Source organism: Salvelinus namaycush, chromosome 20 (assembly GCF_016432855.1).
Source record: "Salvelinus namaycush isolate Seneca chromosome 20, SaNama_1.0, whole genome shotgun sequence".
Lineage (NCBI taxonomy): Eukaryota > Metazoa > Chordata > Actinopteri > Salmoniformes > Salmonidae > Salvelinus > Salvelinus namaycush.
In genome coordinates, this window is record NC_052326.1 from 32504082 (window position 1) to 32527276 (window position 23195).

At 41.9% G+C, this 23195-nt stretch overlaps 1 protein-coding gene across 1 annotated transcript in view; it reads right to left on the reverse strand.

Moving 5' to 3' along the window:
• LOC120064915 (E3 ubiquitin-protein ligase MARCHF9-like) overlaps nt 1-22526 on the reverse strand; it is a 39137-nt gene extending 16611 nt beyond the window's left edge. Inside the window, exon 1 of the mRNA XM_039015505.1 lies at nt 22185-22526. Coding sequence (XP_038871433.1) covers nt 22185-22526 — 342 coding nt within the window. The remainder of the gene's footprint in view (nt 1-22184) is intronic.
• Between the last annotated feature and the right edge of the window lie 669 nt (nt 22527-23195).

Here is a 23195-nt window from a genome sequence, read left to right on the forward strand (position 1 = left end):
AGAGTCCAACGTTGAGCGCTGCTCAATAGGCCCTAATTGATTTTAGCCCAGTAGGCCAGGCATATTCCCACGTTTAAGGAGCTTTCCATTTTGATTGGGTTATTTTGCCTAAAAACATTTAGGCCTACCTATAGAAAAATGTAAAAAACAACTATGCATCTCTGCCCAGCCTAGCAAGAGTGACCAAAAGGGTGATAAGCATCCCCAGTGGCTCTGCAAGTGTGGAGAGGGTATTCTCCGCTGCTGGCCTGCTCTCCAGGCACCATCGCATGAGTCTGGGGCTACAGACTTGCCAAACTCATGTTTCAAAAAAGAATTTCTTAACTTAAGGATCTGACCCTTTTCTTCAATTTTCACCTAAAATGACATACCCAAATCTAACTGCCTGTAGCTCAGGACCTTAAGCAAGGATATGCATATTATTGATACCATTACAATTGATTGATCTAATGTGTTATATTCTTCTACATTAATTTCACATTTCCACAAACTTCAAAGTGTTTCCTTCAAATAGGAAACACTTTGAAGTTTGTGGAAATGTGAAATTAATGTAGAAGAATATAACACATTAGATCTGGCAAAAGATAATACAAAGAAAAAAACATGTGTTTTTGTCTCTCTTTTTTTTGTTCCATCATATTTGAAATGCAAGAAAAAGGCCATAATGTATTATTCCAGCTCAGCCACAATTTAGATTTTGGCCACTAGATGGCAGCAGTGTATGTGCAAAGTTTTAGACTGATTCAATGAACCATTGTATTTCTGTTCAAAACGTTCTATCACAACTGCCCAAATGTGCCTAATTGGTTTATTCATACATTTTCAAGTTCATAACTGTGCACTCTCCTCAAACAATAGCATGGTATTATTTTACTGTAATAGCTACTGTAAATTGGACAGTGCAGTTATAACAATAATTTAAGCTTTCTGTCCATATCCAATATGTCTATGTCCTGGGAAATGTTCATGTTACTTACAACCTCATGCTAATCACATTAGCCGGCGTTAGCTCAACCGTCCCGCGGGGGACACCGATCCTGTAGAGGTTTTAAAATGAAGTCAAAGACACTAAGTCATGACTCAACACTATACACGTCAGCTACTACAGCGACTGATATGACTGCAACACTTAACAAACAAAGAGCTGCAGTCAGTTTCAGAATGGGTGGCAAGGAATAAGTTAGTCCTAAATGTTTCAAAAATGAAAAGCATTGTATTTGGGACAAATCATTCACTAATCCCTAAACCTCAACTAAATATTGTGTAACGTTTGTCGTCGGGAGAAGGAGAGGAGGACCAAGGTGCAGCGTGGTAAGTGTTCATTATTTTAATAAACAACTGAACACTGAACAATACAACAAAAACAACAAACGAACAGTCCTGTAAGGTGACGAAAAACACTAAACAGAAAATAATCACCCACAACTCAAAGTGGGAAAACAGGCTACCTAAATATGGTTCTCAATCAGAGACAACGATAGACAGCTGCCTCTGATTGAGAACCACACACGGCCAAACACAAAGAAATAGACAACATAGACATACAAACATAGAATGCCCACCCACATCACACCCTGACCAAACAAAACATAGAAACATACAAAGCAATCTATGGTCAGGGCGTGACATATTGTAATAAATAATGTGGAAATTGAGAAAGTTGAGGTGACTAAACTGTTTAGACTAACTCTGTATTGTAAACTGTCATGGTCAAAACATATTGATACAACAGTAGCTAAGATGGGGAGAAGTCTGTCCATAATATAGTGCTGCTCTGCCTTCTTATTTTACCTTTATGTAACTAGGCAAGTCAGTAAAGAACAAATTCTTATTTTCAATGACGGCTTAGGAACAGTGGGTTAACTGCCTTGTTCAGGGGCAGAATGATATATTTTTACCTTGTCAGCTCAGGATTTGATCTGGCAACCTTTCGGTTACTAGTCCAATGCTCTAACCACTAGGATACCTGCCGCCCCATAGAGGGGTGGCAGGTACCATCAACTTATTAACAGCACTATCAACAAGATAGGTCCTCCAGGCTCTAGTTTTGTTGCACCTGGACTACTGTGTACATCTAAGGGCCAGTCATGTGGTCAGGTGCCACAAAGAGGGACTTGGAAAATTGCATTTGGCTCAGAACAGGGCAGCACGGCTGACCCTTGGACGTACGCAGAGAAAATATGCATGTCAATCTCTCCTGGCTCAAAGTGGATGAGAGTTTGACTTCATCTCTACTTGTATTTGTGAGAGGTATTGACATGTTGAAAGCACCGAGCTGTCTGTTTAAATGACTAGCACACAGCTCAGACACCCATGCATACCCCACAAGACATGCCATCAGAGGTCTCTTCACAGTCCCCAAGTCCAGAACAGACTATGGGAGGAGCACAGTACTACATAGACCCATGACTACATTGAACTCTATTCCACATCAGGTAACTGATGCAAGCAGTAGAATCAGATTTAAAAAACAGATACAAATACACTTTATGGAACAGCTGGGACTGTGAAGCAACACAAACATAGGCACAGACACATGCATACACACAGATGATAACATGTACACAAATTGTGTTGTAGATATGTGGTAGTGGAGTAGGGTCCTGAGGTCACACACTTAGTGTGTTGTGAAATCTGTTATGAATGTTTTAAAAATGATAGAACTGCCTTAATTTTGCCAGACCCCAGCAGCTAATGGGGATCCATAATAAATACAAATTCTCAGCGAGCCTAAACAAACTATATGAACCCTGAACCCTAAGTATAATACACCTGAAAAATAAATATGTAAAGTTCCAAAAGTGGGATTTCCCCGCCAGCTAACATGCAGGGGATTTCAACTCTCCAATGTAGACTCTTAAGTCTGTATAACCATTCTATAGCCTCATCATTTATAAATATTCAAATAAAAATCAATGAAAGAAGACTGAGGCTCTTCCACCAAAGACCAAACCTGGGCACCTTCGGAAAGTATTCAGACCCCTTGACTTTTTCCACATTTTGTTACATTACAGCCTTATTCTAAAATGTATTAAATGTTATTTTTTCCTCGTCAATCTACACTCAATACCCCATAATTGTCACGATCGTTGGAAGCATACTCGGACCAACGTGCAGCGTGATCTGGGTTCCACATATTTATTTATTTAAAGTAAGTGAACCACATAACAAAACAATACAGAATAACGAAACGACAATGGAGTGCTGACATACAACTACACATAAACAATATCCCACAAAACACAGGTGGCAAAAAGCTACCTAAATATGATCCCCAATTAGAGACAACGATTACCAGCTGCCTCTAATTGGGAATCATACAAAATCACCAACATAGAAAAACAAAACTAGAACCCCACATAGAAATAATAAACTAGACTAACCCCCAGTCACGCCCTGACCTACTCTACCATAGAGAATAAGGGCTCTCTATGGTCAGGACGTGACAATAATGACAAAGAAAATTTAGCAAATTTATAAAGAATACAAAACTGAAATATCACATTTACATAAGTATTCAGAGCCTTTACTCAGTACTTTGTTGAAGCACCTTTGGCAGCAATTATAGCCTCAAATCTTCTTGGGTATGACACTACAAGCTTGGCACACCTGTATTTGGGGAGTTTCTCCCATTCTTCTCTGCAGATCCCCTCAAGCTCTGTCAGGTTGGATGGGGAGCGTTGCTGCACAGCTATTTTCAGGTCTCTTCAGAGATGTTCGATCGGGTTCAAGTCCAGGCTCTGGCTGGCCCACTCAAGGACATTCAGAGACTTATTCCCTAAGCCACTCCTGTGTTGTCTTGGCTATGTGCTTAGGGTCGTTGTCCTATTGGAAGGTGAATCTACGCCCCAGTCTGAGGTCCTTAGCACTCTGGAGCAGGTTTTCATTTACTGAGGAGTGGCTTCCGTCTGGCCACTCTACCATAAAGACCTGATTGGTTGAGTGCTACAGAGATGGTTGTCCTTCATGAAGGTTCTCCCATCTCCACAGAGGAACTCTGGAGCTCTGTCAGAGTGACGACCGGGTTCTTGGTCACCTCCCTGACCAAGGCCTTTCTCCCCCGATTGCTCAGTTTGCCTGGGCGGCCAGCTCTAGGAAGAGTCTTGGTGGTTCCAAACTTCTTTAATTTAAGAATGATGGAGGCCACTGTGTTCTTGGGGATCTTCAATGCTGCAGACAAATTTTGTTGCCCTTCCCCAGATCGGTGCCTCGACACAATCCTGTCTCTGAGCTCTACGGACAATTCCTTTGACCTCATGGCTTGGATTTTGCTCTGACATGCACTGTCAACTGTGGGACTTTATATAGACAGGTGTGTGCCTTTCCAAATCAAGTCCAATCAATTGAATTTACCACAGGTGGACTCCAATCAAGTTGTAGAAACATCTCAAGGATAATCACGGGAAACAGGATGCACCTGAGCTCAATTTCAAGTCTCATAGCAAAGGGTCTGAACACTTAGGTAAAAAAGGTATTTCCGTTTTTTATTTATAATGAATTTTTAAACATTTCTAAAAACTTGTTTTCCCTTTGTCATTATGGGGTATTCTGTGTAGATTGCTTAGGATTTATTTAATCAATTTTAGAATAAGGCTGTAACGAAACAAAATGTGGAAAAAGTCAAGGGGTCGGAATACTTTCCGAAGGCACTGTAGATTCACACAGATCTCAGTCTGAGCTATGATGGCAGTTACTGTAGCAATAAAAAATAATACAAATAATGTTACTGAAGAAGAGCACTTGAGAACTCACATTACTGCTTCATGACCAGATTTGAATGAAGCTATCCAATGCTGCAAAGGCGCAGCGTAAAGTTATTTACCCGAGAGAGTCAATAAACCTAGCAGCCTTTTCAGGTGTGAAGCTTCTTAGGCGTTCTGTTGACCATAATCTACAATGTGGCACGGTACAGAAGTGAGTAGTCTATCTTCATTTTCTCGAGTTGGTTCTTCACCTCATCAAACGCCTTCGTACAACCGCTGTGGAGTAGTCTTTGAAGAATGAGACCCTTGGTCCTGTGTGCTGAATACCATCAGATTCAGCACCAAGGAATCCATTCCTCAAAGAATTTAACTGAGCGTGTCCCTACATTAATTTCCGGGAAACCCACCACACGGATATTGCATCTCCGTCCTCAATTATCCAGCTCATCAATGTGCTCCGCCATTTCATGCACCTGTTTCTCAATTGTCTTTATCTTAGTGTCCATTGGTGTAGTTGAAGTTTCCACAGTAGCAATTCTTCCTTCCGCCTCATCAACATGCTTGACAACCTTCTGTAGTTTGGCTGAATGGCCTGTTATTGCTTCTAAGACCATTCCTATCTTGACATCAATCACTTTAGTAATGTTATCAGTCATCTTTTGGATCACTAGATCCATTGTGCCTGGATCAGCAATGGTGTTAACTTCACTAACGTTAGTTAGCTCATCCCGAACATCTACAGAAGTGGTGGTTTTGGTCTAGTTCTTAGTAGTTCTGCTGGGCATGCTGTCGGAAACTTTTGAGAAATAGCCATCAAGACTCATTGTAGGGTAAATTATTTAGCAAATTCTACCATTTTTTCAAGCTAAGAAATAAATATAAAGAGAAAAATTGACATTGAGTGTCCCTGTGTAATTTTTCCACAACAATTTGGCGTCAACGACCAGCATGATTGATACTGCCTGCGGAGCTTTCCAGTGGGCGTCTGCGAGGAAAACCGGTGGCGCATTTTATGAAGCGTGAGGGAAATTCCTGTGTGACCAAAAGAGGACGAGGACCCGCCCAGACCAGACTCTTACTGTGAGCTGCCCAGGAGGAGTCACATCATCCACGAACAATTGAGGGACGGCAACTGATTTCAGTAAATCAATTTAAATGAATCTGTGTAAAAAGAAAATCAAGGTGAGTAATGCATAAAAAGGTACCCACAGTGTTATAGAGAGAAGACTATTCACTAGTTTAATGAGAAGACTAGAGCAAGCGCGTAACAGTACCATGGAAAGCCCCGCTGACAGCTGTCTGTAGGCATTTACAAGAAATGTCTATGTGGTCTGCAGCCATAAAAAATAACAGTAGGTATTTTTGAGTACAGGGTGTTATTTATGTGCATAGCAAGTAATGACAAAGAGAATCGTTGGAGATCGTGGGTAATGAGGAAATTATCTAGTGTATTTGGGAATAGTACTCAGTGAATGTGGATGTGAAAGGTGTGTGATTGTGAGATATGACATATTAACCTGATTTAAATTTTGCTGATTGAAATTTGGATAACAAATTATTGAAATTATGACTATTGGAATTTGGATAATAAGATTGAAGTATGGATAATAAGAGCATTGAAATTGAGCTATTGTTACGGATACAAGTATTCTGTGTGTATCCTGTGTGTATTTCTTTTCTCTCCTTCTCCCCTACTCACAGGTGACAATCATCATTCCCCAATCAGTCATCAATCAGTCGCTAATCAGAAGACACCTGCTCCTTTTCTCCTACCCAATCACATTCCCTTTCCCTTGGTTTAAAAACCCTGTCAGTTGTGTTCTCTGGAGCTCGATCTCTTTGTGTAGCCATCTCTCTGTAAATGCCATATGTTTGTACATCGCTTGTGTGGTTTAGCATCTACATGTCACTTTGTCCCCACCTGTGAGTATTGTGTTTGTTATGGTGTTTGAGTGTTTGTTTGATAGTGGGAAAAGGGGGTAACCAGACTGTTCGCCCATGGGCATACACTACCCGTAGGTAAACTTTGTTAAATACACTAGTTAGAACTGGGTGGACCACCCACTGTATTTCTGGTTAGTTAGCTGTTGTTGAAATAGGCTAGTCTAGCTTAGGGGTGTTTTTGGGTACTTATTCTTTCTTTCCTTGGGTCCAGCTCAGCCCCTTTTCCTGCATATATTATACAACTAGCACACTAACATGTTGACGTACGTGAGTGGTGACAAAGTATTCTGAGGAATGTTCAGAGTGGTCCCTTTAAGGATAATTTGTATGATAAGGTTAAAGCATTGTACAGGACTTGACTTACCCCTTATCATATCACCTCCACCTTACCTGCCACCCTAGACCCACTTCAGTTTGCATACCGCCCAAACAGGTCCACAGATGATGCAATCGCTATCACACTGCACACTGCCCTATCCCATCTGGACAAGAGGAATACCTATGTAAGAATGCTGTTCATTGACTACAGCTCAGCATTCAACACCATAGTACCCTCCAAGCTCGTCATTATGCTTGAGGCCCTGGGTCTCAACCCTGCCCTGTGCAATTGGGTCGTGGACGTTCTGAAGGGCCGCCCCCCAGGTGGTGAGGGTAGGAAAAAACATCTCCACTTCGCTGATCCTCAACACTGGGGCCCCACAAGGGTGAGTGCCCAGACCCTCCTGTACTCCCTGTTCACCCATGACTGCGTGGCCATGCACGATTCAAACACAATCATCAAGTTTACAGACGACACAACAGTAGTGGGCTTGATTACCAACAACGACAAGACAGCCTACAGGGAGGAGGTGAGGGCACTCGGAGTGTGGTGTCAGGAAAACAACCTCTCACTCAACGTCAACAAAACAAAGGAGATGATCGTTAACGTCAGGAAACAGCAGAGGGAGCACGCCCCTATCCACATCGACGGACAGTACTGGAGAAGTTTTAAGTTCCTCGGTGTACACATCACGGACAAACTGAAATGGTCCACCCACACAGACAGCGCCTCTTCAACCTCAGGAGGCTGAAGAAATTTGGCTTGTCACCTAAAATCCTCACTAACTTTTACAGGTGCACAATTGAGAGCATCCTGTCAGGCTGTATCACTGCCTGGTATGGCAACTGCACCACCCTCAACCGCAGGGCTGTCCAGAAAGGGAAAGGGGGATACCTAGTCAGTTGTACAACTGAATGCATTCAACTGAAATGTGTCTTCCGCATTTAACCCAACCCCTCTGAATCAGGCAGGGGGCTGCCTTAATTAACATCCACATCTTCGGCGCCCAGGGAACAGTGGGTTAATTGCCTTGCTCAGGGGCAGAACAACAGATTTTGACCTTGTCAGCTCAGGGATTCGATCCAGCATCCTTTCAGTTACAGGCCCAACGCTCTAACCGCTAGGCTACCTGCTGCCCCAGGATGGTGCGGTCTGCACAACACATCACCGGGGGCAAACTACCTGCCCTCCAGGACACCTACACCACCCGATGTCACAGGAAGGCCAAAAAGATCATCAAGGACAACAACCACCCGAGTCACTGCCTGTTCACCCGCTACCATCCAGAAGGCGAGGTCAGTACAGGTGCATCAAAGCTGGAACCAAAGGACTGAAAAACAGCTTCTATTTCAAGGCCATCAGGCTGCTAAACAGCAATCACTAACTCAGAGAATCTGCTGCCTACAAAGAGACTCATATCACTGGCCACTTTAATAAATGGATCACTTGTTACTTTAAACAATGCCACTTTAATAATGTTAACATATATAACATTACTCATCTCATATGTATATACTGTACCTTATACCATCTATTGCACCTTGCCTATGCCACTCGGGCATCGCTCATCCATATATTTATATGTGCATATTCTTATTCCATCCCTTTAGATTTGTTGTGTATTAGGTAGTTGTTGGGGAATTGTTAGATTACTTGTTAGATATTACTGCACTGTCGGAACTAGAAGCACAAGCATTTCGCTACACTCACATTAACATCTGCTAACCATGTGTATGTGACCAATAACATTTGATTTGATTTGAAATGTTTCTAGAACATTATCTTATATTCTGATAACATGCCAACCATGTTCTGTGTATGTTTGGTGGGACGTGTATGTTTGGTTCTCCTCACCCACAGAAAACTGGACACATGAATGTTGTTACAACTTTCCTATGAAACGTGTTTATAACATTAATATCTTAAGTTCTGAGAAATGGTATCCAAGTTTTGAGTAAGTTCTATTGACATTAAGGGAATGGTCTCGTGGAAATATTCCTTGCACATCACAGGAACATTCCTCTGAAAACGTTAGTTAATGACCTAATGAAACCTAAAGGGAACGTTCTCTAACGTTGTGGGAATGTTAGTTTTTAGCTGGGTAAGCACTGAATGGTTGGTGAAGCTGACACGGATGTTCTAAAACATGTAGGATTTTTACACTTGTTTTGGAATACTAGTTGTTCCTGCGAAAACCAGCACCTGGACTTCTAGACGCTCTGCTATACACAGGGTTTTCTCTTTCTTTTTCCCACTGAATAAGGGTGTTGTTTGTACAGCCTCTGCCAATCCATCTGTCATTTGAGACACATGAGTACACCTTCAACTTGATATCTAGCAATATCCCTGGATTGCTTTCTAAAATTGTCATGTCATATAGCCACTGGCTGAGGTTAGAGGTCAGGGTCAGATAATTTATTCCATTCCATTATGTCCTGCCATCAAGTGCCGGGCATTATTCACTGTGGTAGAGAAAGGATGGAGGATGGAAGAGCACATGCATTTCCATGGTAATAAGATGGTATACATTCACCAGGATAGCCCACTAAAACACATTACAAAATTGAGTACAGGGATTGTACATAAAGCTTAAGTGACATTTTGTGTGATGGAAGCAGGTGTATACAGTAAGAGGCATATAAATGTCAGTGGATAAGTGACGGGAGCATTAAAGTTTGCATTATGGTTACTGTACACAAGCACAGAACATGAAAGGAAATTGTTAAATGCTGAGAATGATCTTAGCTCATGATTGATAATCAAGGACGTTCATGGGAGAGAATGTATAGTTTTACATGATTTGGGAGAGGATGACATTGCTAATCCAGATATAGCCCCCACATTAATTGGAAATGATTGGCACCATTCCAGAAAACCTTTTCAAAAATGTAAATAAGAATGCCAAGAATGTATTGATTTAAAGAATGTGTACTCGTGGAACATGATTTGAGAGAGAATGGCATTGCTGCTAATCCAGATTCCCGCCGAACTACCCTAACATTATATTAAATGAAAATCATTGACACCATTCCTAAAAACAGACTCACAGGATATATCTTCAAAAATGAAACCAGTATTCGTAGCAGTGAAAGTCTAGATAGGTTTGGAGCACAATTCTGATCATCATACTGTGTACAATCGTTGTTGTTGCTGTTGCCATTTGTCTGGGTTTGAGAAAGTAGACTTGGGGCAGGAGAGGGATAAAGAAAAACGGAGATTGAGTGTAATGGTAAGGGCTGGCTGTGAGGATTACAGCTAAATGTAACAGAGATAATGAATGAAAAGACAGTGGCTACCGGAGGAGTGTGTGGGAATAAGCCTGTATGTTTTTGTAAATGCTCTCATTACCACAGCGATAATGATTCCCATTCGTTGTCCTGCTCTTTTCTAAATGCCTGAAGTGCAAACAGCTTTATCTTCCCATCCCCCTTTCCTTCTCCCCCCTCACTCTCTTTCTCTCCTTTTGCTCCCCTGTTTCCCCCTCTCATTGTTTCCCTTTCTCCCGCTACCTTTCTCTCTCTCTCTCGTTCTCCACCCCTCTCTCTCCGTCTCTCACTTCTTATGTCTCCTCTCCTCTCTCTGGCAAGCCCATGTTATTGTGAGTTTAGTTAAAGCTCTGTCTTTGCAGTCTCTCTCTCTGTCTGTCTGTGTGTGTGTGTGTGTGTGTGTGTGTGTGTGCGCGCTCAGATTCCAGATAGCCACAGGGCTGCTGTAGAGAGGGAGAGGAGAAGAGAGGAAAGAGAGGCGGAGGGGAGGACGGATGAAGGAAGGGAGGGAGGGGGACGGAGGAAAGGGTGGACGGTGAGTCAGCTCACTGCCTGTTTGTCAGCGTGGCATGGCCATCCTGAAAGCCAATGGCTTGTGCCACTTAACATGAAAACCCTACCATTATGCACACTTGCAAAACACACTTGAGCTTTAATGTGGTCAATTTTTCATGGGCATACTTTATGTGGAGTAATCAGTCTGTCAGTGCTGGTCAGCGCCTTCATTCAATAGTAGTGACATCAGAGGGAGTTTTTTTCCACTGTGATCAATCCTCTAAGTAATCCAAAATAGTATGACTCATTTCTCTCACCCCTATTGCACAGATTTTGTTCTCTGCATTGAATAGTGTTATTGGTCTCCTTGTTGTTCATTCTGTGAAAATGTTATTGTATTTCAATCCTGAAAGCAAGTGTATCTCAGTCTTGGGGTTCAGTAAGAATAAAGTAAGACGTCTGGATGTAGTAATTGAGCAACAGTGAATTCATCGTCAATCAAGTAATATTCTCAGCAAGCATCTAATGCTCACAGACATGGTCAATAGAAAACATTCTCTTCATATGCTAATGACATTTTCAAAGAATGTCTCCACAGAGTTATGAAAACGTTTCTGAACTATTCATGGAATGTATCTGGCATGATCATTCCTGGAATACGCAGATACAAATCTATTATAGAAATACCTATGAACATTCTGGGAACCAACAATTGTTAGCTGGATTGTACTGTATGTATCTTTGCCTTTCTGTCCCTATGATGTATTGGCGGATAAAGAATATGGGGGTAGGGAAGGGAGTGGCAGTGTGGGGGATGGGTGGGTGTGGGGCATGGGTGGGACCAAACTTGATTCCCATCCCAAAACACGCACAGAGTGCCCATCACAACAACATTATATAAATATAATTTGTTTCGGGGCATGTAAATATCCACGCGAGTTGATGGTTCAGCTGGCAAGGACGGAAGGGACTGGGGCAAAAAAGCACCAGCAACATTAAACGGGGTAAGTCAAGGGTACGTGAATCTGCTCCTTGGGCATAATGCCTTAATGAATCAAATAAAGTGGACAGCTAGGTGAACCAATGGTATTTGTTAATGTGATGTTATGGAGAGACAGGTGGACCAATGATGACATTATGATTGAAAGATACCAGGAGATCGGTGAAACAGTGATGTCTTCATGAATTCAATGGTGTCGCCTGTTGATATTGATATAAGCCTGATGGAATGTTGTGAGCTGGAGTGATAATCTCATGACTATGAAATGCTGAGGATGTCTTTATAATTTTGAAGCTATAGATAGACAGATAAGGGGCCATGTCTATATAGTGTCTCAGAGTAGGAGTGCTCATCTAGGATCAGGTTATCGCTGTCCATGTAATCCTATTCATTGTGATAAAAAAGGAAAACATTTACCTGAATCAGCACTCCTACTCTGAGACGCTTGATACATATGGCCCTAGGTGATAATATTATCATTAATCAATGGTTATTGATAAGTGGACCAAGGGATGACATACCCTTCATGCCAACAACACATGTCACGATCGTCGTAACGTTGAAGAGAGGAGGACCAAGGAGCAGCGTGAAATGAATACATTCTTGATTTACCTAAATATGGCTACCTAAATATGGTTCCCGATCAGAGACAACGCAAAACACCTGTCTCTGATTGAGAACCATATCAGGCCAAACACAGAAATAGACAAACCAGACAAACAACATAGAATGCCCACACAGATCACACCCTGACCAACCAAAACATAAAACATACAAAGCAAACTCTGGTCAGGGCGTGACAGTCTGACCTGCTGAGGCGCACAGTAGGCCTGGTGCGTGGTGCCGGAACTGGTGGTACCGGGCTGGGGACACGCACCTCAAGGCTAGTGCGGGGAGCAGGAACAGGGCGTACAGGGCTCTGGAGACGCACAGGAAGCCTGGTGCGTGGTGTTGGCACTGTTGGTACTGGGCTGATGACACGCACCTCAAGGCGAGTGCGGGGTGCTGGAACTGGAGGCCTGGTACGTGGCGACGGCACCGGAGAGCTGGTGCGTGGAGCTGCCACAGGAGAGCTGGTGCGCTGAGCTGGCACAGGACGTGCAGGGCTAGGGAGGCGCACAGGAGGCCTGGTGCGTGGGGCTGGCACAGTCTTCACCAGACGGCTAGCACGCACCTCAGGACGAGTATGGAGAGCTGACTCAGGTGACATCAAATCCTCGACACGCTCCGTCGGGTGGATGTCGTGCCTCATGCACCAAACCAGCAAATCCCTCATTTCTCTCTCCTCCAATTTCCCCATTAAATCCTTCACAGTCTCTGCTTCACTCACCCTGCTCACTTCCAACTCCACCCCGACTGGCTCCGGTTCCATCCTCGGCTCCTCACGGTAAGGACGGGGAGCTGGCTCAAGTCTCCTACTTGACCCAGCTACACCCCCCGTGTTCCCCCCCAAAAAAATTGTTGGGGCTGCCTCTCGGGCTTCCAGCCGCGCTTTCGTGCAGCCTCCTCATAACGCCGCCTCTCGGCTTTCGCTGCCTCCAGCTCTGCCTTGGGGCGGCAATATTCACCCGGCTGTACCCCGGGTCCTTTTCCGTCTAATATCTCCTCCCAAGTCCATTGTTCCACAAAGCGCCGTTCCTCTCTTTCACGCTGCTTGGTCCTTTGATGGTGGGTTATTCTGTCACGATCGTCGTAACGTTGAAGAGAGGAGGACCAAGGCGCAGCGTGAAATGAATACATTCTTGATTTATTTTAACGAAGACAAAAATGAAGAACACTTGACAAACTAATACAAAACAATAAACGACGAACGTGAAGCTAATGAAAACTAGTGCTGACACAAACACTACACGTAGACAATAACCCACAACCCACAATACAAAACAGGCTACCTAAATATGGTTCCCAATCAGAGACAACGCAAAACACCTGTCTCTGATTGAGAACCATATCAGGCCAAACACAGAAATAGACAAACCAGACAAACAACATATAATGCCCACACAGATCACACCCTGACCAACCAAAACATAAAACATACAAAGCAAACTCTGGTCAGGGTGTGACAACATATATTTAGTAACCAAGGAAATGTACTTATAGGCCAGGTACAATAGCACACAACGGCCTTGGAAGCTTGAAGTATGGAACATGGAACAACAGAAGCAACAATTGTATAACTATGGGGAAAGATAGAAACGACATATACAAGAAAAACAATACACAGAGAAAGCAATAGGTCAAGAATGTGAGAGGCTGAGACAGACAGTTTACATGATGTGACACACATCAGGGCCTGTATTCAGAAATAGTTTCAGAGCAGGAGGGAGTTTTCCTTTATGATCATAATGAATAAGATTATGTGGACAGGGTAGACCTGATCCTAGATCAGCACTCCTACTCTGAGACACTTTGTGAATACAGGCCCAGGCCTGGTTGATGCACAGTGACACAGCATGTCCATCTCTCCGTCTCAGGTTGACAGTGTCAACAGGGAGTCACCCCCATCACTGGATGGGCATGAATATTTGATACCACCTGATGATGGCTAATTGTGTTTGTCGAAGGTAAATGGCAAACGCCAGGGAGGCTGGGCCATCATCTGTTGAGACACTTAACCTGAGAAATCGATGAGGTAACAGAGGAGAGAATAGACTACATTCTCAGAAAAAAATAGTTATATGTGGAACTTTGTCCCTATAGGGCACGGGTAGGCAATTCCAGTCCTCGAGGGCCTGATTGGTGTCACAGTTTTGCCCCAGCCCCAGCTAACACACCTGACTCCAATAATCACCTAATCACGATCTTCAGTTTAGAATGCAATTTGATTAACTTCTTCTGGCTGCAAGCCCGAGGTCGGTACACTTATGACAACAGCCAGCTCAAGTGCAGGGCGCGAAATTCAAAATATATTTTTTTGAAATATTTAACTTTCACACATTAACAAGTCCAATACAGCATTTGAAAGATAAACATCTTGTGAATCCAGCCAACATGTCCGATTTTTAAAATGTTTTACAGCGAAAACACCACGTATATTTATGTTAGCTCACCACCAAATACAAAAAAGGACAGACATTTTTCACAGCACAGGTAGCATGCACAAAGCCAACCTAACTAACCAAGAACCAACCAAACTAACCAAGAAACAACTTCATCAGATGACAGTCTTATAACATGTTATTCAATAAATCTATGTTTTGTTCGAAAAATGTGCATATTTGAGCTATAAATCAGTTTTACATTGCAGCTACCATCACAGCTACCGTCAGAAATAGCAGCCGAGCAGGCAGAGTAATTACAGACACCAACGTCAAATACCTAAATACTCATCATAAAACATTTCTGAAAAATACATGGTGTACAGCAAATGAAAGACAGGCATCTTGTGATTCCAGCCAATATTTCCGATTTCTTAAGTGTTTTACAGCGAAAACACAATATAGCATTATATTAGCTTACCACAATAGCCAGAAACACAAGCCATTCCCCAGCAGCAAAAGTTAGCGATCGTAACAAACCAGCAAAAGATATATAATTTTTGACTAGCCTTGATAAGCTTCATCAGAGACAGTCCTATAACATCAGGTTATACATACACTTATGTTTTGTTCGAAAATGTGCATATTTAGAGCTGAAATCAGTGGTTATACATTGTGCTAACGTAGCATCTTTTTCCCACAACGTCCGGATATTTTTCTGACACTCACATAATCTGACCAAATAACTATTCATAAACATAACTAAAAAATACATGTTGTATAGGAAATGATAGATACACTAGTTCTTAATGCAATCGCCGTGTTAGAATTCTAAAAATAACTTCATTACGATATGCAGTTTACGTTATGGCGAGAGCGTGCCCAAAACCTGGCCGCAAACTACTAGTACACATGTACGACAGATATATGAAATAACATCATAAAATGGGTCCTACTTTTGATGATCTTCCATCAGAATGTTGTACAAGGGGTCCTTTGTCCAGAACAATCGTTGTTTGGATTTAGAATGTCCTCTTCTCCAGTCAATTAGCACGGAAAGCTAGCAAAGTGGCGCGAAGCTCTCCTTCCTGAACATACGCAGACAAAGCAACACGCCTAACGTCCCGAAAAAATTTCAATAATCTAATAAAACTATATTGAAAAAACATACTTTACGATGATATTGTCACATGTATCAAATAAAATCAAAGCCGGAGATATTAGTCTTCTATAACGACAGCTTTACAGAAGGCAATACCAGGTCCCTTCACGCACGCTCCAGAAAACAGGAAACTGGTGACAAGTCATACAAAGAGCTTTTATTCGACCCCAGATCAAGTTATACACTCCATTTCTTCTCTCACTGCCTGTCGACATCTAGTGGAAGACGTATGAAGTGCATGTATACTGATATATATCAAGGACATTTATAGGCAGGCCCTAGAACAGAGCATCGATTTCAGATTTTCCACTTCCTGTCAGGAAGTTTGCTGCAAAATGAGTTCTGTTTTACTCACAGATATAATTCAAACGGTTTTAGAAACTAGAGAGTGTTTTCTATCCAATAGTAATAATAATATGCATATTGTACGAGCAAGAATTGAGTACGAGGTCGTTTGAAATGGGCACCTTTTATCCAGGCTACTCAATACTGCCCCTGCAGCCCAAACAGGTTAATCAGCTGTGTTTGTTAGGGATGGAGAAAAAGTGTGACACTAATCAGGCCCTCGAGGACTGGAGTTGCCCCCCATGCTATAGAGGAACCCTTTACAAAAAGATTCCCCTACAGAATCATTTAAGATCAGATAGAACTCCTTCTGGTTCCAAATAGCACCCTTTAACAGGTTCTACAGATGTCACTCTTGTGTTGCTGAGAAATACAAACTTTTAGTTTAGGTTTCTAAACTTTAGGCTTCTAAAGTTTGTAATTTCCACTTTTGAAATGTCAGACTTGATTTGCCCTAACAATTTTTTTAATCAAACCCTACAAAAATGTCCATTAATTATAATCCACATACTATTCACATTTCCTGTTGCTGCAGGGTTATTTTCCTGCTGTGGCAAACCTACTAAAATTAAGATCATACATCTGTATTTGGAACCCAGGTTCAATTTGGAACTCAAAAGGCTTCTATCTGACCTGAAAAGGGTTCTATCTGGAGCCTATTTTCACAGGGTTCTCCTGCAGGGAAAAATGGTGCTACATATCCCTCTTTGTTTCTGGGACTGTACTAGAGAAACTCTTATAGAGGAGGGACATAGTTGTTGTAGTGGTATTGTATGTGATTAATGTTGTGCGCTTCCAAATACTCTGCTTGTTCCCTCAATGGCTTTCAATGAGAAACATTTGGAAATGGAATTTGAATTCCAGTTTACTTCCTGAATTGAAAAAATAAATGTCATTCAAGTGTTTATCAAGTTGAATATAACCTAGCTATAGAATGGGCTGATGCGTGAAAATGTCATACTGTAACAATATCAAAGCCAAAGAGTAGTCTTTGTGAATAGTTTACACAGAATCATCATGACAAAAGCTCAAAAGCTGCAAAGGCAAATGTAAAAAATGTATGTTCTCAATTAACCATGTGGTTTAAAGAGATAAGAGAATGCCTAAAATATTCATTTTATTTTCATCACCTTTTTCCCCACTGTACTATTCTACCTTACTGTCCATCTCTCTCCCCCCTTTTCTCTGTAGCCCTCTCTCTCTCTCTCTTGTATCTTTCCCCTCCTCCATTCTCTTTCTCCATCTCTTATCATCTCTACTTTATGATCTTGCTCTCGCCCTGGTCCATATAATTTGGGATGTACCATATAAATGAGACGCACACACACACTCTCTCACGCATGCATTCACACACTGGCACACACTCGCACACAAACACACACATACACACGCACACACACATATTTTGACATGTGCATAATTCCAGAGTTACTACTGCTCCAGAAACACCAGACGGGGACATGATTTACAACATTCCTCTCTGACTAGACCAGTGTGAAAAAAACATAATATATTTATTCATGCGGTGATCAGATTCTTCTACCCATATGGTAATGACCACTTTCTGTATCGTTTCTATTTAGAGAACTAATACACAGGTATATAGAAGAATGCGTAGGAAGACATGTATTGGAGTGAGTACAGTCTTCATGGTGTGAGTTTCAACTAAAACCCTGGGATTGCATGTGGGACAGTTGTCCATCTTGACAATCCACTGTGGGCACTATAGGTTCCATGAGCATGTCTCTCCATTGATGTTGGATGAATGTCAGACTCTGCCTGCAGTCCAATGCCTTACACATCAGCACTCTCCGTCCAGCAGAGCCTGGGTCCATACACGTGTACCACCACCACCACTTCACTGCAAATAACATAGAGCTATAGCCAGCTGTTTCAAGGATATTCTTAGAACTATACTTGCTACACTTTCAAAACATATCCTCATCTAGGATAAGAGACTCCTCGACCTCCCATTTGAAACCCCCTTCCTAAGCTTTTCTTTATCTGGAGTCTTTCAACTAATGAGAACATTTTACCCATTTAATATACATGTACAGTTAGAGGTTTGGAAGGATTATCATTCCCCAGTGCAGAGGTGGAATAATACACTATATGTAGATTTGTGATAAGGTTAGGGCACTATACCCCTAGCTACAGGGTTTCTGCAGACTCCACAGTCCTCTCTTCATCTCTCTTATTCTCCTGTACAGTAAGTCCCCATCACGACACTCCTATAAATCAACTCCACGCAATGTTGTCATTTCCGTTCTATCAATGGATCCACGTGCCTCCTTTCAAAGGACACCACCAAGGCTAATTAAAAGTATTCAGGGGTTCTGTCTCATTTGATTCCCTCAGTGGATGCTTATATCATGGGACATGGTGCTGCAACAGAGACTGTTTCAATCTATAATATTACAGCCCAAGGCTCGCTTACAGGGAGACTGAGCTCAGGCCTTTTTGTTGTTGTTGCTTTTTAACAAACAAATAGTCAAATAATTTTAACAAAACGTATTTTAATTTAATTCACTCAAGTATACAGGAAGAGTATTTGGTAGAGAAACAGACATTTTCTACAATCACTAATAGACTTTTAAGGGTTGTTTTTTGTATGTGTTTCTTGATAATGTTTCAAATATTTTGCACAGACAAGAATCTTTGTTGATTAGTTGTGATTCGATGTCATGATAAATGGGCAAAGGTCATTAAATGCATTACCCCATGATGCACTTTACTACTGTATTTCAATGTATCTACTGTATGTCCTACTGTATTCAATCTGATGGATGTCCTATTGTCATTGTTGGTCCCTCACATGTTGTTACACTTCTTTTGATGTTATTTGTGTTTTCCTTTTTGCCTGTGATGAAATCACAGGACCTTCCCACTGGGTAAGAGAATTTCGTTTTTTTCAACTAACTTTTAACCTAAATCCAATGACATGGTAACATTTTTTGTTGATTTCATGTGAATTCATGTTCGTTGATAACTAAACCAAATGTAAAACAAAACTAGACAATGAAATGACGTCTGCGCCCAGTGGGTTAGCTGACACACAGTAGTGTCAGGTTCAGACTGACAGTGAATCAAATCATAACAATCAGATTATTATTGAAAGCACTTCTGCTCTACCCATGCAACATGACACACGAAAGGCCTCTGAGATATCCGGGTATGCACAGGAGTTAGCGAGCATTATCCATCTCTATATATCAGTGCAGGCTGCTGAGGGGAGGACCATGTGTTTGATGTATTTGATATCATTCCACTAATTCCGCTCCAGCCATTACAACGAGCACGTCCTCCCCAATTAAGGGGCCACCAACCTCTTGTGCTATATATGCAGACTATGTAAAAAATCTATGTTTGTACACTTAGGCCTACAGTTTATTGTTCCTTGTTTAAAATTCTGAGCATTAAATATTAAAGCAATTGTTTTCTTCATAGTGTCTTACACTACTTGTTATATACCTGCAGTATTAATCTTTATCTGCTTCTTGGTGGTGGAACCACTGCCTGTTTTAACCTGAAAAGATCTGCATTGGCACAATATATGAAACAACATGTATGTATTTATGTACAGTATGTATGTATTTACAGTACCAGTCAAAAGTTTGGACTCATTCAAGGGTTTTTCTTAATTTTTTTACTATTTTCTACATAGTAGAATAATAGTGAAGACATCAACATTATAAAATAACACATATGGAATCATGTAGTAACCAAAAAAGTGTTAAACAAATCAAAATATATTTTATATTTGAGATTCTTCAAAGTAGCCACCCTTTGCCTTGATGACAGCTTTGCACACTCTTGGCATTCTCTCAACCAGCTTCACCTGGAATGCTTTTCCAACAGTCTTGAAGGAGTTCCCACATATGCTGAGCACTTGTTGGCTGCTTTTCCTTCACTCTGCATTCCAACTCATCCCTAACCATCTCAACTGGGTTGAGGTCAGATGATTGTGGAGGCCAGGTCATCTGATGCAGCACTCCATCACTCTCTTTCTTGGTTAAATAGCCCTTACACAGCCTGGAGGTGTGTTGGGTCATTGTCCTGTTGAAAAACAAATGATAGTCCCACTAAGCACAAACCAGATGGGATGGCGTATCACTGCAGAATGCTGTGGTAGCCATGCTGGTAAAGTGGGCCTTGAATTCTAAATAAATCACTGACAGTGTCACCAGCAAAGCACCCCCTCACCATCACACCTCCTCCTCCATGCTTCATGGTGGGAATCACACATGCGGAGATCATCCGTTCACTTACTCTGCATCTCACAAAGACACGACGGTTGGAACCAAAAATCTCAAATTTGGACTCATTAGACCAAAGGACAGATTTCCACTGATCTAATGTCCATTGCTCATGTTTCTTGGCCCAAGCAAGTCTTTTCTTCGTATTGGTGTCCTTTAGTAGTGGTTTCTTTGCAGCAATTCAACCATGAAGGCCTGATTCACGCAGTCTCCTCTGAACAGTTGATGTTGAGATGTGTCTGTTACTTGATCACTGTGAAGCATTTATTTGGACTGCAATTTCTGAGGCTGGTAACTCTAATGAACTTTTCCTCTGCAGCAGAGGTAACTCTGGGTCTTCCTTTCCTGTGGCGGTCCTCATGAGAGACAGTTGCATCATAGCACTTGATGGTTTTTGAGACTGCACTTGAAGAAACTTTCAAAGGTCTTGACATTTTCCGGATTGAGTGAGCTTCAAATCTTAAGGTAATGATGGACTGTCATTTCTCTTTGCTTATTTGAGCTGTTCTTGCCATAATATGGACTTTGTCGTTTACCAAATAGGGCTATCTTCTGTATACCACCCTTACCTTGTCACAACACAAATGATTGTATCAAACGTATTAAGAAGGAAATAAATTCCACAAATTACCTTTTAACAAGGCACACCTGTTAATTGAAATGCATTCCAGGTGACTACCTCATTAAGCTAGTTGAGAGAATGCCAAGAGTGTGCAAAGCTGCCATCAAGGCAAAGGGTGGCTACTTTGAAGAATTGCAAATATAAAATATATTTTGATTTGTTTAACACTTTTTTGGTTACTGCATGATTTCATATGCGTTATTTCATAGTTTTGATGTCTTCAATATTATTCTACAATGTAGAAAATAATAAAAAATAAATAAAAACCCTGGAAAGAGTAGGTGTGTCCAAACTTTTGACAGGTACTTGCATGTATGTATGGAACAATATATGTATGGAACAATGTATGGAACCAAGTACGAACAACTATATTGAAAAAAATGTGCTGTCTATTGGAAAACTGTCCCTCAAACAGGATAACAATACAATAATGTTTAATATTGGCACAGCACTGATAGCCATCCATGATGTAAATTCTCTATAACACTTTGTGAAAGTTTGACCCATTGGAGACATTTCCAGATTTGATGTTTCATGAGTTGCTTCGTGAAACCAAACTTGTGGCACCCTAATGGGGTCACAATTGCAGAGCTTAAATTTAACCGGAGCTGTAAGTCACTGAAGGAAAACCCTGCTTATGCTCCTCAATGGGAGGAAGCTGTATCACTGTCTGTTTGGGCTGCAGCTGGAACATGAGGATGCAGAAACATGTCAACAAAGTTTTAGTTAAAAGCTTTGTATCCGCATGAGTTACTCTGGATTCCAGGAGAACGTAACAGTCTGCATGGAGCCAATGTGTCTCTTATGGGGTCTTTGGAGACAAAGGTTGACTTTATCTATTGTGGAAAAGTTTGGTATTTGCCCTGATAAAATACATGCTTGTTTTCCTCAGCCATACGGTGATACCTGAGCTTCCCTGCAGTGTGGGCTTATGTATAGACCTGAAATACATGTGAAGAACCAACTTTGAAGCCTTGAAGGGACTTACAGGCATAGCCCTGGAAACAATGGGGAGACAATTGGTAATCAAAAGGGGCCTAGGGAACTGTAGCCTAGACGTGGATAGATAGGTGAAGGACAGGAAAGCCTACCTGTTCGGGGCCCTGGAAGCAGATTCGGCACTGCGGCGAGCGCATGCCACTGTCCAAGCTGCTTGTGAGCGATACAGTGTCCAGGCTCGCTTGGAGCTTCGCATTCTTCTCCTCGAATGCCAGGCTCCGCGGCCGGGGATTGGTGCCATAGTACTCTTCTTCGTCGTCCCGGGTAGAGCAGTCGAAGGGTGGCCACCCGCAGCCTCCTACCCCGAGCCCTCGCATGCTGCTTGTTCGCCTGTCTGGGTTTGTGTCAGAATCGGTCCCCCGTCTTAAGCCAGACCGCATCAAAACCAGCACTTTCAGTTCATTGAAAAACATACGGATCCGGTACTTAAACATCATGAACTAGCCCACATTGGCAAAATGCGGCTGTAGGGTGAAATAGAAAGTATCAATACATTTAGTTGTATAAATCAGGCATTTCTTATGCACGATTTGAGAGCCAAAATGGGCTTTGTAAGTAGCCTATTATTATTACCAAGTGCAAACCTATTTGGTTCAAGTAGCCTTCCCTAGCTATGGGCTATACTATCAAAACAAAAATACCAGAGGTTTCTATAAAAAGCATGACTGCCGAAAAAAAATATTGTTCAACGGTAATCAAAACATTACAATGTAAATACATTGTATCTCTCATTGTTACATTTTCTCTGTTACCATGTGTAGCCGATAGACAATGCGGAAGTTTTTCATGGATGGGCAGTTCTTTTGGAATTCAACGGATGCCGATACAACAATTCCCGATAGCTTTCAGTGTGAGCGATGAGCATAACCAAACAGCAATAGGATCAAACTGAATCCCCTCATGTACATTTTCGATCCAGTCACTTATGGCACAATGGCAACGCTTGCGTTTAACGGGAGCTGTCCAAGGTTCTGAAAGGAAATTCTATCGCAAGCAGAGAGGGAGCAAGATAAAGAGGAGCGGGTAGCGTTGAAGGCCCAGGGATAATATACAATGTTATTAAAAAACAGATGTCACTATGTCATCCGTAATTCCACCGAGTC